Source organism: Lagopus leucura, unplaced genomic scaffold (assembly GCF_019238085.1).
Source record: "Lagopus leucura isolate 7727_CA_CO unplaced genomic scaffold, USGS_WTPT01 Super-Scaffold_73, whole genome shotgun sequence".
NCBI classification, from domain to species: domain Eukaryota; kingdom Metazoa; phylum Chordata; class Aves; order Galliformes; family Phasianidae; genus Lagopus; species Lagopus leucura.
This window is the reverse complement of record NW_024962252.1, coordinates 81,675,216-81,692,291: the sequence shown is the minus strand read 5'-3', so window position 1 is coordinate 81,692,291 and position 17,076 is coordinate 81,675,216. Positions and strand designations below refer to the sequence as shown.

The window sequence follows — 17,076 nt, the reverse complement described above, 5'->3', positions numbered from 1 at the left end:
CCAGTACCATCCTAAGATGTGTTCTTACTTCCTGACTCTTCTATTGTCAGGGTTAGGTTTTTTTGTGTAAGGTTTTTGACTGGTTCTGTGTTTTGTTTTTTTGTTTGTTTTGTCAAGACACCGAGATCAAAATAATGCCTATGCTGTGAAAGTACTTCTAGCAATAATGTTCACCTGTAATGCGCTTTGAGACTTCTGAGTGAAGAAAAATCACATTTTGATATAGCACTGATTTTTCTCTCAAAGTAGTCAGATACATCCTATGTTATGTCTGCAACTATCAGCATTCACAGATAGGGCTCTGAGTCAAATACTTATTACAAATCTAAAAGTTCAGGGTCTTTCTTTGTTTTAATCAAGTCATTCACACACAAAATGTTTGAAACTGTCAGTTCCTTAGACAGTATAAGTAGCATTCATGTGATGGGCTTACATGCATTTTACTCTATCTCAGTATTGTTGCATGTTGCATTCATCTGTCATCTGAGCTGTGTAGGTCTCTATTATTTCCTGAATGGACACAGAAACTTCAAGCAATAGTATACATGCATGATGAACTGCAAAGTGTGTAATTGTTACCATTAACATCAGTTCTAGGGATTTTAAGGTGGTATTTAAGGTATTCCTGAGGTATTCCTTAAAGTATTTATTATTATCCTTAAGGTATTTATATTTAAGGTATTCCTGAGGATATCCAGTATTCATCTGAAAATATGCAAATATGAATCACCATGACTTAGCACATCTTATGGATGTGCAGCTGAATCCCAATGAATGGCAGTAGGTGACAAGCCCTATAAGCCTATATAATTTCATAATTATTAATGTTCTGAAAAGTAGACTATTGTTAAGTACTAAAATAAGGTATTTCAGTGCAGCTATCCATTAAAACCTCAGATCATTAAAACACCCATGTAAAATCAGCAAGATGCAGGTTAGAAGCAGCACAGCAAAAATATTGGCACTTGCAATGAAAGAAATGCCAGAAATTAATCACCCTCCAAGGGAGCTGTGGGGTAGTAAGTGGACTACAGCAGGGCTTTACACAGTGTGCTTGTTTTGACTGCAGCTTATAGATAGTGGGGGCAGTTGTCTTACTGGAATAATGCAGAGGTCAGGGAAATGCAATTGACTGAACAACACAATACCAGTTTGCTTGTGAGCAAAACAAGTAACAAACTGTCGTCAAATTAACACTGAAAGAAATATTGTGGTACTCTGAATACATTAAATAAGTAAGATTAGTTGAGGACCTATGTTTACATAAGGCTTATTGCCATAATACTGTTCTGTTGAGTGGGAACCTCAAAGAGCCTGGGAAGTATAAGGGAATACTTCAGTTCCCCCAAAAAAACGAAAACAAAAAGTAAACATTTTACATTCCAAAATGCACTCATTTCATTGGTGATATCATTCATATGAGTAACAGAAGGGAAGGACAGGAGTATCTCCCTCAGTTTGCAGACATAAGGATAGGTTGGATCCACAAGGATCTCACACTGAAAGTGGAGTTTTATCAGCCATTTCCTGTTGCAGCAGGATGTTTCTTCACCAAAATGCATCTGAGTTTGAGTATGAGTGGGAGCTGATGAATTAGCTGTGTTGAGATCAGCATTAACACGAAAAAGCAGGGAGAAAATGATAACATTAAGCCATAAGTTACAATCTAGCTACAAAATCTAGGAAATACTGGTGGATAAACTGATCCTAGATAAAGCAATAATGTGATAGTAGTCACAGCAGCCCAATTACTGCAGCCTAGCCCATAAGTAAACTGGAAGGGAAAAGGAAGAACTGCTGGCAGAAGGACAGCAGCCATTATCAGCGAGTTGATGCGTACTCCCGTAAAAATGGCAGGTATTACATCAAGGAGCCAACTCCCAGCTACTGCTGGTGGTGTATGATCAAAAGGTTAGCAGTTATAATAATGACAGTAAAACAAAACCAATCATCTGAAGTGGTATTTACTTCATAAATGCAAACCTACTTTTTTCACCCCAAAGCACCAACAAATAGAATGGGCTCTGTGGAAAACTTAGGGCTTAATAACTGGTGTAGTGATAACATACAAAACAAAAGTAAAATCAGTAGCACTGTGAAAATAAGAATAAATATTAAAAAAGTAGAAACACTTTCTGTAACTGACAGGCAGCAGGCCCCTTCTCACAGCACAACATCCAAATCCTAAAGTGGAGAATCATCTAAATACATTTCCTTCAAAAAAACAGCTAAAATGTTAAAGAAGTAGAAGAAAACATCTTTGAGGAAGTGGGAGCAGATGCGCAGTTTTTCCATGACAAGTCAACCTATTGCAGTGATAGAAAAAATCCACATGACAATTCACATTCCTCTTCAGTTACTAGAAGTCAGTGGTCAGCAGCAATTTAGAAAGCACACGCTTGTACTGTCCTCTTGCTTTACTGCATTTTGCCCTTGAGGACCTGGAGGTTTATAGTAGATAAAAAGGAAAAACAGCACATGAACGCACATTTCACTGCAACAACAACAGTGATGAAGCCAGAGTAAGAACAAAGAAAAACTAACAGAAATTTAAAATGAGACCTGAAATTGTCAGTGTGAAGGATTCTAAAATACTATAACAAACTCGGGCTGTAAGAGTATGTGGTAAACAGTAGGTGATAATTTCCTTTTTGTTTGAGAGAAAGAGTGGAGGAAGTTAAAAGGAAATCATAATAGTCCAATATAGATGATATATTTTTTTCAGGAAAAAAAAAAGTATCACATAGTTCTCATAAAGAGAAAACCATATTTTTCCAGTAGGCTTTACATAAATATTCTACTGTAACTGTGTTTTGAGAGTGAATGTTTTTATATCCAGTGTTCTCAAACCTATCATATACTAAACCTATGATGCCTTTTAAAGTACAAGCATCTATTACACATCCTTATACACATGGGGCCAATACTCACATGAAGCAGAGAATTAATGTTAGCTCATCCAGATAATGCATTACTTTTCCAAAGAATGAAAAACAATTTGGGATTCACAAAAAAACCATTCATGTTTCAACCCTTAAAGGCTTTCTTTTCTCCGCTAAGAAATGTAATTTTACATAATGTACTTGCAAACAAAGAAATACAAGCAGAAAGAACTTTCAAAAACATCAAAAAATTCCCATCATTCAGAGCAAAGATCCTGTGTGTATGCCACTAATACAGATCTGTTTTCTTTCATATTTTCAGTTATGCATTACAAATATTAGCTGTCATTGATCAGTCTTCTGCTTAGAAAATGTAGATGTGTATACATATCCAGTACATAGGGTTGTGCCTTTCAGGAAATATATCATGCTTCTCCCCGGGCATTTTCCAGGTACAAAAATGCTTTATCAAAATTCATCTCTAATGTTGAAGTGTGGCTGATCTTCAGGCTTAAAGTCTAGATTGGGGCTGCCATCCTCATTCAGAATTCTTCGAGAAGTATAGCCAACAATTGGATATTTGGCTTTGTAAACATTATTGAAGATATCATCCAGTGACTTTAGTTCCTCTTCCGTGAGTCCTGTCTAAACGAATTAGGGTCAAAGAAATAAAAATGTAGGTATTAAAATTAATTTTTCTCTTCTTCTGATTACTGTGAGTCTGAAGGTCAGCTTTTGGGTTTATTTTGGAGGGCATGATTAACTAAATTGATGGACTAACCTGTAATTTCTTTCTTCTCATTCAGCCTTACAAAACTTTAACATATTCAGGTCAAACAAACTGTTAAGTCACCTTTCTTTTTTTTTTTTTTTAAGAAGTAAATCAGATGTACAGTGAGCAACAACACTTCCCTTCCAACCAAACTGTTCTATTCTCATACAAGCTAACTGAATGTTATCATTCACCATCTTTCTGAGCTTTTCACTTACACTGACTAGCAGCACACGAAGCCAAAGAATGAAATTTTGCAAGATGCAATGAAATTACTTGTCAGTTTCTTACTATGTCATGAGTAAGATCTGCTGGATCCAGAGACATCTTTGCAACTCCTCTTGTTGAATCTTTCCCAACCAAAGCATTGTATGGGGCTCCTTTTCCATAAAATTCTGTCAAACAACAATAACAAAACAAACATAAAACTGCACAAAGTAATGATCTGACAGTGTAAGGGCTTGTTTCAGCCTGTAATTTTCACCAGCCTATTTCACTTGCTAGTGAGTTGAAACTGTTACCTCAAGTCTAAGATTCTTCCTTCCAAAATTTTTTATTATCTCAGTCCTCAGAAAGCAGAGGACAGAATTTAACACAGCCACTGCATTCCCATGCTGCAGTCTCAAAATTTGAGGGAGCAGTGCTTTACATTCTCATAGACTGTTTGTAGACTCCAGAATTTGCAAGCCTTGTCTCACTTAGGATTTGAAGATTATCGGACACGTATGCCCAAGCAAGGCATATGAATAAGCTTAGGACAAGCACAGCAGCAAGCCATGAAGGCCTGTTACGGCATTAAGTTGAATGGCCAGGAACCTTTGGTGCCTTCAAACATTTTATAACCTCCTGTTTCCTTTTCTGCTTTCCACTGAAAGAAAAAAAACTCCGTGCAGTGTGATACAGGAGCATCCAAGTTAGCCTTGATCTGGCCAGTTCATGTGCCCAGAGTAGTAAGACAGCAAGGACATGGGGAGCCAGGCAGACGTCTCCAGCATTTCTGCCATCAGCCCGAGCTGCCTGCACTATGCTGGATTATCTGTGGGTGTGCAGTAACTGCAAACCAGAGTACATCCTAGAAACAACCTTAGTGTGGGAGGCACCAGCAGAGGAAAACTGACTTTTTTAAAAAACAGAAAACATATGTTCTTTTTGTTGCAATTGAACTGTGGGTTTTTAATAGTGTGGGGACATTTGAAAACAAATGACTGAACAATAGCACAAAAACAAAGGAGAAAGGAGAGGAAAACCCAACTTGCCTTTTCCAGAGGTGACATCAAACACTACCCCCTTCACTGCTAGGTAAATGGGCTGTCCTTCCTGAAAGAAAGAAGTTGGTATGTCCTCAGTTCTTAACAGTAGGCAAAATATAATTACTTTTACCTATGAAATCTGTAAGTGCTCAGCATGCTTAGGAGTGGATAAAATGCTTATTTGTCTGTTCTCAAGCAGCTTACAATCCAATGCACAGTAAATACACAGCCTGTAGTCAACAACCTGGTACAAATGGCATGTCTGTATGTGGGCAATGTAGTGCATGGTATTTTCATACCTGGCCATTCTGAAGGCTCTCAGATACCACCTACTCATGCATCCTTGTGTCAGCTACTGGCCACATGCAGCAGGAAGAGAAGAAACAACAATGAAAATGGTGTCAGGAACTACAAAGGAGGTAAAGAAAGGCTGTGCCCTCCTACCTCACAAGACGCTCCCTGCAAAAAAATCTTGGTGCCATCTGAAGACCGACAGCAACATTGCATCTCCCCGCCCTTCTGAATGCTTTAGGGTGTGTGAAGTGTATGGCTGCATTCCATAATGCAGTGCCTTTTTTTGGAGCTGACAGTGATGAAAACTGTTTACTTTGCAGAAATCTGTTTGTATGTATACAAACAAACCTGTTTTCTCCCTTGACATTTCTTACTTGTGCTTCACACTGTCTCTACATCTTGCTCTTAGGAATGCAGATGGATGTTGCCCCAGTTAAAAAGACGCAGGCAAACAGCATTCTTTATTTGCTTAAGAGAGTAAGGGATTAACACCCAAATGGGATCTGCTGCTGTCTGCCTGCATGAGGTGTGCAAGCTGCCGAGTTCCTTGGGAGGATGTTGAGAAGGTCCCGGGAAAGCTGGCCAGCTTGTCTGTCAAAAGAGAAGGCATCTCTCTGTATTGCAACTGATGCAGCAACTTCTCATCTGGAAGATTTGCCGACTCTCTGTCTGTCTCACAGGAAGCTAAAAACTCTGAAGTTACAATCACTTCGTTATTTTATCACCTCGGAGGGGAGAAAAAAATTGCCTAAAGGTGTGGTTTAACGAATCATTCTGAGAAAGTTTCTGTAACCTGAAGTCCAGTGACCTCGTTGGGCAGCAGTGCACGAAGCAATGCACGTCCGCCGGGCTCAGCGCGGAGCTTCGGCAGCTCCAGGCCGTGCAGCGGGACGGGCACCCGAACCCGGCTGCCTCGCGGCCCTTCAGCCGGGCAGCCCCCGCTCTCCGGCGCGGCCCTACCTGCTGCCCGTCGTATCTGGCCAGCTCGGGCTCGGTGAACAGCCGCACAGGCGCCTCGGCGGGCGGCGGAGCCTTGAAGCGCAGCTCCCGCTCGGCCGCCGTCAGCACCACTACCGCCATCAGCAGCGCGGCCCCTGACGGCCGTCCCGCCGCGCAGCCCGCCATGCCGCCAGCCCCGCCCCCGCGCGCCGGCCCGCGGGAGGAGCGCGGCGCCGCCTCTCCTCTCGCCGCCAACCGCAGCCCCGCGGCCGGCAGCGCGCCTCGCGCCGCACTACGCCTCCCAGCAGCCCCGCGGCGGGCCGTCCAGGCGCCTGCGCGGCCCGGCACGGGCAGGGCGGCGGGGTTCGGCCGTGCCGCCTCGCGCCGATGCCATGCTGAGGCCGGAGCCGTCTGCGTCTTACAAGGAGGTACGGCGCGGGGGGCGAGGCGGCGGGGAGGGCTGTCGCTTGTGGAGCGGAGGAGCCGGCTCTTTGGGCGCGGCGGCTCTGGCGGTGCGATTCCTTCCTTGCTCGTGCCCGGCGTTCCCGTCAGCCCATCTGCGGCAGAGCTACAGAAGGGTGCTGCTTTTCGCATCCTGCGGGGAAAGGCAGCACAGGTGCGTCGGTGCTCGTGTAGCGGCTGTGTGCTCCGTACGCCTGAGGCGGCGCGAGGGCTCCTGCGGCGGACCTGCGGCTGCTGGCCGCGCGGGGCTTCGCCCCAAGGAGTTGTGGTTCAGCTCGGCGCCGCTCGATCGGTTCCAGCTGTGTCTGTTCACGTCGGAGCAGAAGGCGTTAGAAGGTGATGAATAAGTTGTCCGGCGGCAGGCCTGCAGAGACAGGTTCTACTTTTGTTTATGAGGGTTTTATCGAGTAGGAAGGCCTCATCCTGTAATTATCAGGATGACGTAGTATCGTTAAGGTTGGAAAAGACCACTAAAATCGTTTAGTCCAATGCCAACCCACCCCCACCGTGCCCACTGACCACGTCCCTCAGTGCCACATCTCCATGTTCCCCGAACGCCTCCAGGGATGGTGACTCCACCACCTCCCTGGGCAGCCTGTGCCACTGCCTCACTGCTATTGCTGAGAAGAGATGTTTCCTAATATCCAACCTGAACCTCCCTTGATGTAACTTGAGGCCATTCCCTCTCATCCTATCACTGTTACCCAGGAGAAGAGGCTGGCCACCACTTGCTTTCAGGTGATTGTAGAGCATTGAGCTCTCCCCTGAGCCTCCAGATTGAACAATCCCAGCTCTCCCAGCAGCTCCCATAAGACTTGTGCTCCAGACCCCTCACAGCTTCATTACCCTTCTCTGGACACGCTCCAGGGCCTCATGGCACGTAACTCATGTAAAAGCTTGCATTCAGGGGAGTGCTTGAGACAGTCACTGATGTCACAGAGACACCTGAAAGCAGAGACCAAACTATGCACATTGCCCTGTGCGTCAGCCAGCACCACCCAGCCCTGCTCCACGTACCACGTCCCCAGCTCCATAGTGCCTGTCTGCTTTCCATCTCTCCTCTGGATAGTGAGCAGTGCACCTGCCTGAGCAAGGATGCTGGCATAGCTGGAGTTATCTTCTCTGCGTTTTTTTTTCCAGTGTGTGGGATGGGGAAGGAACTGCTGGGTCACGGGCAGGCTCCTGCTGTTGTTTCCCAGTCAGCTGCATGTGCTGAACACAGAGGATTGCTGAACAAAGCTCCATATCATGTCCTTCTTGCTCTCTATCATATCTCCATGTCCTCTTGTAAACTTAACAGTCCCATGAGTTGCGTTCATTGTACCTCTCAGTGAGAGGCTTCACCTCTCTATGAAAAATAGCAGAGGAAAAGCCAGCCTGTGGGAGTAAAAACACCACTGTGCCTGATAAATTAAATTCACTAACGTCACCTGCCACAATCTGGGGATTTTGTCCAAGTTTCTGGAAAAACTGGAATAAACTGAATGCAGTACTGCTGTGCTGGTTCTCTGCAGCTCTGTATGCAAGTTACCATGCTGGTTGGTCTGTGATGCGGGGCCACAAGCAGTGCTAGCTTCTAGCAGCCACAGTTGGGCTTACTTACCTCTGCTTCTTCTCAACACAGGTGTTTGGGATTTGCAGTGAAATTAGTTGGTTAAGGGGAGGCTTGTGCATCAGCTCTACTTACTCAGTACACCTGAGTTCTGCCTGCTTTTGGCTATCTGTACTTCACTGGTGCTCCACGTGAAAGGTTTCTGAAACTCTGTGTGCATTTTAAGTAGAGATCATAAAATATGTGGTCGCTTACTGGTTTTCCTGTTTGTTTCTAAGTATTGCTGGCTGCTTCTCTTCCTACTTATTAGAATCAAGAGGATCTCTCTTGAGATGATAACAAGTGTTGCGTACTATGTTCTTGTTTAAACCCCTGTTGAGATCTTGCTGTTAGGAACAGAATGCACTTAACCCTCATGATGTCAGCTGATGAGGTGTGAGATCAGGGAACCCAGGCAGTGAGGTGCAGGAGTCAGTTGAGACACTGCGTGGACGTTGTAACTCCTGTAAACTCTTTGGGTCAAGAATTTCCATCAGTGTATAATTCAGAGTGGCTTTTTAGCTGATTTAGCTAAACTGGTACAAAAGGCTTAGTGAATGTTCTTCCTGTGCCACAAGAGCTTATTTTAGGTAAGGTAAATAAGTAGAACTGACGTGGCCCTGCATAAAGGGGCAGTCTTGAGTTTCATTTATTTTATAATGGTTATTGGACAAAAAATATCTTCAGTCATATCCAGGTACGTCTCCTGCAAAGGAGCTGAGTGTAGCCTATGATTTACCTGTGTATTCCATGCCTTATGCTAACAGAAAGCATACTTTGTTTTAAATGCTTAGCACATAAATAACTGATGAATGCTTACAGCTTGCTTTGTATGGCAGAAACAAATACAGAAATGTGTCAGGAGGTGATGGAGGCTTTACGTCAGCCTTGCGAGATGTGAAATTAATGAATTCTTTCCTAATAAATGCAAATGATGAACTGTTAATGATGTAATGACAATAATTTTAGTACTGAATTGGAGTTGCACAAAAGAAAAGCGCTTATGGATACAGACAGTAACTGTTCAGTTGGGGACGTAAAGTTTATTAGCATTCAGTGTGGGTACTGCATTTAGTATGCACCCTTTTTCCTTGAAGTAGGAACAAAGCTAATTTCCCTGAATTAGCTATTTGATACTGAGTGTTTAGCTGGATGGGTACTGTGCAGAACATGATATGCTGTAAGTTCGGGACTCGGCTTACCATGCTGCAGTTTGTGTTGTTCCCTTCCATGAAAGAAACTTGGAAGACGTGCAAGGTGTACTTTTAACACACAAGAGGGGGCAAAACAAAAAGTCAGTCATTTCCTAATCCCTTGTGATCTTCTGATATGAGGAGCTTCTAACTCTGATGAAGGTGTCTTGGTGGTTGGGACCCAGAGCTCTGAATAGCAAAAACAAGAAAACATCAGGTCTCTGCTGGTGTGGAAACACTGGAAGACCAATTAGTTGCATCACCACTAATGTAGAATAGTACTTACAGAGAGCTCAAAGAAACATCAAGGGTGTCTTAATGTCTTGTAATGACCCACCCACCTACCTATATAGCTGGGACTGCATTTGAGTTTTTGTCCTAATATCTGTCAAAATTCATTTTGCTTTTTACATACTTCTCTATTAAGGGGTGCTGATGCTCTGTTTGTTGGTATGTGGTGTGGTATCTTTATACCTAAAATATGTTACTGAGTAACAGAACAGAGTTCCTGCCTATTTCAGAAGGCATCCCCTTAATTGGGGGTTCTGTGTGAGCTGAAATTGCCAGGGAAGGAATTACATCCGTCTTGAAAGAAAAGGTGATGTTATTCTTGAGACAGCAGGCTAGAAGTAGGTTAAATGCAGTATGAGTGGCACTTAATTTTCAGCTCTAGATCTATGCAAATGTGACTCCAGTGAACAATTGGAACAGACACTGGGTGCTGTTGGAGGTATGGTTTTGTGTGTTTGGTTAGTTCGAGCCTCTCTTATTTGTACCATAGAAATTCCAGCAATTGCAAGTTGAGAGCATGTTTGGAAATTGAACCACTGTTTTAACTACACAGCTGAGTGAAGATGTGGAACGAGTATCTGAAAACCCGACAGATGAGAGAGAAGGAGAGATGGAAGTTGATGAAGATACCAGCTCTGCTATTTTACCAGGTGAGAACTGTTGACCTCAAGATTATGAGTTTTTAAGTACCTATTAAGCTGTTTCTGTGCAAGATTTTGGGTTTTTTTTTGTTTTTGTTTTCAGTAAATGCGCCGATGCGGGCTAGATTTGAACATTAAGGTATGCCAACCTGCAATGAATATCCCCTAAATGTTTTGCAGCTGCTCAAGACAGACTTTTTGTTAGTAGTGCAATTTTATGCATGTTAATGACCTAATTTCCTTGGCTGACATCTCCTGGCAATGAAGTTTGGAACACTTGTGTGGCCACGGACTTTTATATGTGGTTATGTGTTCAGTAGGAGCTACAAAAAGACTAGTGTTTGCTGCGGTAAGGAGCAAACAGCAAACCCTGCCATTATAGCTGAAGGGCAGAGTGTGGCATGGCCTGAAAGGGCCTGACTCATTAAATTACACCACACGGAAAAGTCAGTTTAAAATATGCCTATTTATCTTCTTCCATGCTTTTAGTTTTGATGTTTATTTTACAGGTTCAGCTTTATATTGCTCACAATCAAAATATGAACGTGTAACTTCAGTACATCATTTTTTTTACTTACAAGTACTGTCAAAAGAAGTTGAGAATGCAAAAGGGTATGGAGTAAGCAGTGTTTGTGTAGCTCTGGATGTGTAAGTGAGACTAGTGTGAAGATCTTCAGAGAATAGGCTTTGAAGGCAAGAAGGAAGGAATCGGGTCTGGTTTTTTCCTAGGTGTAATTGGAAAGAGCCTTCTTTTGTGAAACTTTACGGAATATGTGCCAGGAGTTACAAATTACAAACCAGAAAATAGAGGGTCACAAATTCACAGTGGCCTTTGCCATGGTGGAGGTGCCATGCAGTTAGCTATGTAAGAGCATTATTAGAATATTAAATCTCCCTGCGGACGCATATACTGAAGGTGGTCAGAATCAGATCAGACTGGAAGCGAGGAGAAATGGGTTGTTTGTTCCAGGAGGAAGGACGGAGCACTGAGAGACCTTTTCGTGTGAACTTTGAACTTTGTTTCCAGATTGGCCTTCTTGAAAATAACTGCTGTTTCCTGCCTTGTCCTTAGGTGAATGCCAAGTTCAACATTTAAAAAAGGCACAGCTGTCCAAAAACTCTGCCTCATGCTTGAGGAGGAAGCAGCTGTCTCACTGATCATTAAAGACAGCAATAGGTTGTTTGTTTGTTTATTTGTTTTAAATCAAACTGAGCTTAAGGTTTACTTTCTTCTCAAGTGATTGATCTTTAAACAAACACTATGTAAATTCTGCCCCAAAATCTGTGTTTCAGAGTTCTAATTCATGTTCTGTTTGGTTCCAGATAGCGAACTGGGTACCGGTGCCCCATCCTTGCGTTTCAGCAAGACCTGCCTAAAGAATGTGTTCTCAGTAATTCTCCTGTTCATTTATCTGCTACTTATGGCTGTAGCTGTGTTCCTTGTCTACCAAACCATCAGTGACTTCAGAGAGAAGCTCAAGCACCCTGTGATGTCTGTCTCTTACAAGGAAGTGTCCTTGTATGATGCACCTGGTAAGACTGGTAGCTAATAAAGGGCAGCATTTGATAGCCAGGAAGTGTTTGCACACTCTAGAATGGGCCCTGTTAAGGAAAGAAGGTAATTTCTCATGGAACTGCTCCCCAGACAGCATTAATGGGGCAATGGAGCACGTAGGATCTGTTCCTGGATCTCACTCCTGCACTGGACAGTGAGGTGCTGCTGACAGTAAAGAGGAGTTTTCCAAACAACCCATAAAACAATAATAATAACAGCAAAAAACAACCAACCAAAAAAATTAACCCAACAAACCCAGAAGTGGTGCCACTTCCTACTTCTGTTCTGCGTTTTTTTTTAACCACTTGAAGGTGCATCAGAAGCCAATGACAATGTGGTATGACTGCAGAGAACAGTGTTGGCAAAAAAATGTAATGTGCCATCAGAGAACTGTATTGCAGTTTGCAGGAGGGATTACTCCACAGAAGCATTTTTGGATAGTGAGTTCTATACTCGCTTTTTAAAATTACCCGGTAGCCATTTGTAAATAGAGCTGTGGTAGCAAATGTAGCTCAAACAGCATTGGGAGCCTTTTGTTAGTTTCCAGTGTAAAAATAACACTTCTGTTTGAAGTCTGTTCTGTTTGTTACCACATCTTAAATATCACAGTTCCAGTAATTGTAGTTGTAAGGTGTTTCATGTTGTTGTCTTACTCTTACAGATTTTTGTAGAATTAATGTAGCCTTTTGCTAATCAGTGCATCAGTGTTCATCAGTGTTGCTTTTGTTGCTGTTAAGGTAACGAGATGGCAAGTTGAATGCATGGGGCACTGAAGGAAGGAGTAAAACGTTTTTTACACTGATGTGTTCTGGCTATTCTTATTCTTCAGAATACATCTTGTATTTTGGTGGACAGGTCATCTCAGTTGTATGAATTAATCGCACAACTCATAAGTCATACTCCTTCTTGTAGTTGGCCTTGATTGGCTTCAGGCAAGTTTGTTTCCAGTACTGAATGTGGCATAACAAGATGTTTGGTTTGGAGCCTCAGTACTTCGCTGGGTTTCTACAGCTGAGGTATTTGAGGTATGAAGCCTCAAGCCTGAAGCTTGCTGTTGGTCTGGAGCCACAAATTTATGGTGTATACAAGTACATGAATTCACATACAGGTGAAGTAGTAGCTTGCCTACCTAAGTGATAAAAGTAGTAAGGGATTGGTTATCACAGCGTTGTATTTTATGAATAGAAGATACCAGCTGTTCTGAAGAGCATCTTTTCACTTTTATGAGATTAGCATAATCCCTCATATATAGTACATATGCTTTTTCCAGTTAAAATATCATGTGTTAAATCGTAACATGTGAGTGCATACGTTCTGGAGCACTTTGTGTCCCATTTAACTTCAGTGATCTCCTAGCTTACTTTGTACTTTCCTCTCATCTGGGGTCAGAAGGACTGATTCCTTAGCTGCTTGCTAAGGGGGATGAGGGAAGCTTAGTACCTTCTGTGAGCTTTGATTTGTAGTAATTCAAAACAAACCTGGATTTTCTTCAGTGCATTGCAGGACTTCTGTCCTGATGAGTGCAGCTGACACTGCTGTCCTGCTCTTAAAAAAATACTCAAGCGCGTGATTTAATTTGATTGTGCTGCTGGATCTTGGCAGGACAGCTCAGTGTCCTGTGGGATTAAATTCCAGAGTGAAAATCTATGAATGTCAGCTCTCTTCAATGTTCTCTCTCCTGAAACAGGTATTGCCTTTTACCCAGGAAAGGCTCGGCTGCTCAGCTGCAAGCATCATTACTATGATCACATTCTGCCTCTGATAAATCCAGGTCAGCCGGGAGACATTGAGTGCACCACACAGAGTATCAACTACACAGATCCTTTTACTAATCAAACTATGGTAATAATACAACAGAATAAAGCTTATTCAGTGGGCTGTGGGGGAGTTCTGCTTGTACGAGGGGTAATTGAGAGTTTGTATATATTCTATATTTTTTAGTTTTATATTTACAAAATACTGCAAAATATCCTTGCTTCTAGGGTTGTGTTCTTTTCTATTGAGTTGGTTGGTTTTTTTTTTTCCCTCCAAACCATCTCTTTATATTTTCAGAAATGTAAAATACCCCAATCAGTTTGTATGTATGTTATGGATGATCAGCTGTCACGTGGCTCTGTGTAACATGCAAACCTGAACGGAGCAGAAGTCTTGCTTTGCAAGTGAAACTCACTTAATTCATCTCCTAAGTGCAAGCACGCTCCTTGATATAGTAAATCTAATGTTGAAAGCAGTAACAATTTCATTATTTTTGTCACAGTTGGCAAATTCTTAGTTAGGCAGCTGAGCATTTTATTGTATTGAAGCTCTGTGTGCCAGTAAGATAAGATAGTACATTAAATGACAATCTAAATTCCCCTTAAAAATGCAGGGAGTCTGGCTTCTGTACAAAAAAAAGTTCAGAAAATGAAGTATGAAGTGGGGTCATTTGTGTCTAATCTGAAGTTATTGCAGATTGTTCCTAAGAAAACTAGACATGAACAAGGAGTTTAGTTACCTCTTTGGTCAGCTTTTTTTCATCCTCGTGTTTTTCTTCTGTCTAGTCATCAGTTCTGTCTGGGAAGAAGCTCCCAGTATGTTTTAAAATAATGTGCCAAGTCTAAATATTTAACGTCTTTCATTTCTTCCTCTATTTTTTTGCCCCACATGTTTTAATAAACTAAGAACCTGTATTTTATGCTGTGTGGTAAATTTGTTTGGGAGCTTGCAGTCCTCCAATTGAATGGAGAGGCATCGAGGCAGACCTGAACCATGTAACGCCATGTTCGAATTGGCAGTCATTTTTGCAAGCAACAACTTGCTGTCCATTGTAATTCCTGCACGTTAAGCAGTATTCTGCCTGCTAGCTGGCTGTCTTTTTTTTTTTTCTACACTTCCTCCTTTGCAGCTTGCTTGAGGGCTATGAAACTGTGCCTTTTTCTCAAAGGCAAGCATAATGTTTTCTACATTGGACTCCAAATGAAAATTGATTCGTGTCAAGAGCTGAAAGTTCCCAGAGTGTAATGCCCTAAGCTGTCTTGATTGTCCTTCTGCAGAATGCAGGCTGCAGAGCCTTAGCTGGTAATTGCACGTGAGCCCGAGTGGCAGTGATGGAAGTAGTGCAGATTGATGGAAGTGGTGCAGAATGATGGAACTAGCGTGGATCTCTTAGCAATGCTCTGAATTGATTTAGAGAATTCATTTTTCAACCAAAAGGTGGAATTTCATTTGCTTGGCAGGCGTTCTTTTTGGATGTCTTAACAGAATGTCTACTTACTAGAGGCCAGGAGAACCTCATTCTCTATTAGATTTCTGCAGAGTATCAGTGACAGGTGGCAAATTCATGAACAGGAAATGAGGATTCCTCCTCTCCTACTCTCACTGTCTCTCTGTCTGCTTATAGAAATATGCTTTGGTTGTTCAAGGCCCTCGTGACGTGAAGAAGAAGGAGCTGGTGTTTTTACAGTTTCACTTAAATGGAACAGACCAAGATTTTAGTGCCATTGACTACCTTCTGTTTTCTTCTTTCCAAGAGTTTGTCAACAGGTATGTGGAGGGGTGAGCCTGTGATGGCATTGAACTGTTATAGATGGGGATTTTAAAAATGCTTTAGTTGATTTATGTCAGTACCATTGAAGTGACTGATCAGCCTTTTGATTATTTTAATAGGAGTGGAATTAATCCTTGCTTGAACTTTCTTGAAAGCCCCAAGCTTTTTCCCTCCTCATGAGAAGCTTAATTTTAGCTTTTAATTTAAATACAAGTTCTGTTTTTCTCTTTGTGATCCAGATGACAAGCTAGTCAAAAGCCATTAGGTACAGTGATACCTAATAAGGAGACTTAACTTCGTTAATGGTCAGACATGGTAAAGCGCCTATGTAGAGAGTAATAAGGTGATAGAGAGGAAGAAAAATAACCTATTATTGTACTGAAGCACTTCTGGAGGCTTGGGCATGATCATACGGGTGTATTTTCAAAAGAGGAGCAAAGACTGAAAGAGTTCACTCCCAGTGTCTCTGGGTGTCTGAAGACCAGTTACCTGAATTTGCTTTTTGGAAAGCATTTCTATTTCAATGAAGGAGACAGATATTAAGCTGAAGTTATCAGGTACTTCCTAGAACTGCACAAAGACGCAAAGATGCAAATGTCCCAGGTACTTTGGGCATTTATATTTTGGGCACTGATGTTTTAGAGTCAGAAAATACCAACTGAGAGTAGCGCTGCTGGAGGTACTACTGGTTCCTTCTGTGTTGGATTTTCTCAGTTTTGTGGCTTGTACTACAGTCAGTGGCAGGAAAGGTGGGACTGATTCCAGCAAAATGCACAGCTATTTCTGTACTTCAAGACATGAGTGAGTGTCTGAGACCATCCCCAGTGGGTGAAGATCAGAAGGGGTGGTTGTGTGGTGTCTGGTTGCTGTATCTTTGCAGAACAAGCTAAGTTACCAAGACACAAATTGGCCTGTGCGAACTTAAGTTCTGGAGGCTACCTTTCTGTTCTCATTGTATCAGTTTGCAGATAAGCCATTCTAAAGAGCTGTTTGTTTCCCAGTTAAAGCATGTGTGTCCAGGTTAAGCTAGCAGTATTTGAAGTATCTCCTCCTGCAAGCAAGTCTACATACTGCTTTCTGAAATGTTTGTATCATATGTTGTGCAGAGGTGGGTTAGATGTGAAAAACAACACTAAATGGTATTGCCAGGGTCCTAGCTTGAAGGCTGTATTTGAGCCAGAGTGGATGAATCAGTAAGAAACATCTGTAAGCTGCCTGAAGAAACTGGGGATTGCAACATCCTGCCTCCAGATCAGACGGGTTAGATGGCAGAACTGATTCCTGAAGAGAAAGGGAAATGATGCTCTGTTCCTAAAGAAGCTGCCTTGTCTCTGCTGGGAGAGTGAAGACTGAGCCTGAGTTATGTTTGAAGCAAAGCAAAAAGGTAGGAAATGAGGTCTGTATGAAGGTGCATCTTTGTGCCTGTTCGTAGCATGTAATAGAAATGTAGGTCAGGGCTGGTTTCGAACTAACCCAGGTAATGGTGGAATTGGCAAAGGCACATAGGCCTTTAAGCGTGCTGGTAAATGATCCGATTATCCAGTTGAAATAGAGAACCAGTTGTGTGCAAGATGTTTTGATACTGTCTCTCAGAGCATTCTCCAGAGCTTAGTACCAACTGTATGTCTTTGTCTTCCTCAGTATTGTGTATTGCTCTCTTGGTATCCCAGGGCACAAACA

The 17,076-nt window shown here is 42.4% G+C and overlaps 2 protein-coding genes across 5 annotated transcripts in view; one reads left to right on the top strand and one right to left on the bottom strand.

Moving 5' to 3' along the window:
* Positions 1 to 17,076, top strand: part of PACC1 (proton activated chloride channel 1) — a 42,497-nt gene that overhangs the window by 12,111 nt on the left and 13,310 nt on the right. For 2 of the 4 annotated variants that reach the window (XR_006181103.1, XM_042882738.1), the window contains exons 1-5: positions 6,484 to 6,565; positions 10,228 to 10,324; positions 11,639 to 11,848; positions 13,558 to 13,712; positions 15,250 to 15,392. Coding sequence is in view for 3 of the 4 variants with exons in the window: in XM_042882738.1 (XP_042738672.1) it covers positions 6,530 to 6,565; positions 10,228 to 10,324; positions 11,639 to 11,848; positions 13,558 to 13,712; positions 15,250 to 15,392 (641 nt within the window). In the remaining variant the exon portion in view is untranslated. Of the gene's footprint in view, positions 1 to 6,479; positions 6,566 to 10,164; positions 10,325 to 11,638; positions 11,849 to 13,557; positions 13,713 to 15,249; positions 15,393 to 17,076 lie in introns of those variants that run through there. The other 2 variants (XM_042882749.1, XM_042882757.1) reach the window with 2 other exon arrangements.
* Positions 3,295 to 6,323, bottom strand: NENF (neudesin neurotrophic factor). The gene is made up of 4 exons (XM_042874885.1): positions 6,159 to 6,323; positions 4,911 to 4,971; positions 3,946 to 4,049; positions 3,295 to 3,527 (listed from the first exon to the last, which is right to left on the bottom strand). The coding sequence occupies exons 1-4, from the start codon at positions 6,321 to 6,323 to the stop codon at positions 3,351 to 3,353; spliced, it is 507 nt and encodes a 168-aa protein (XP_042730819.1). The 3' UTR covers positions 3,295 to 3,350.

Excerpts from the sequence above, each read along its gene's own strand:
- NENF (XM_042874885.1), bottom strand. The coding sequence starts at position 6,323 with ATGGCGGGCTGCGCGGCGGGACGGCCGTCAGGGGCCGCGCTGCTGATG. Across the intron at positions 4,972-6,158 it reads CCAGATACGACGGGCAGCAG|GAAGGACAGCCCATTTACCT; the intron begins GTAGGGCCGCGC and ends TCTTTCTTTCAG. Across the intron at positions 3,528-3,945 it reads CAGATCTTACTCATGACATA|ACAGGACTCACGGAAGAGGA; the intron begins GTAAGAAACTGA and ends TAATTCGTTTAG.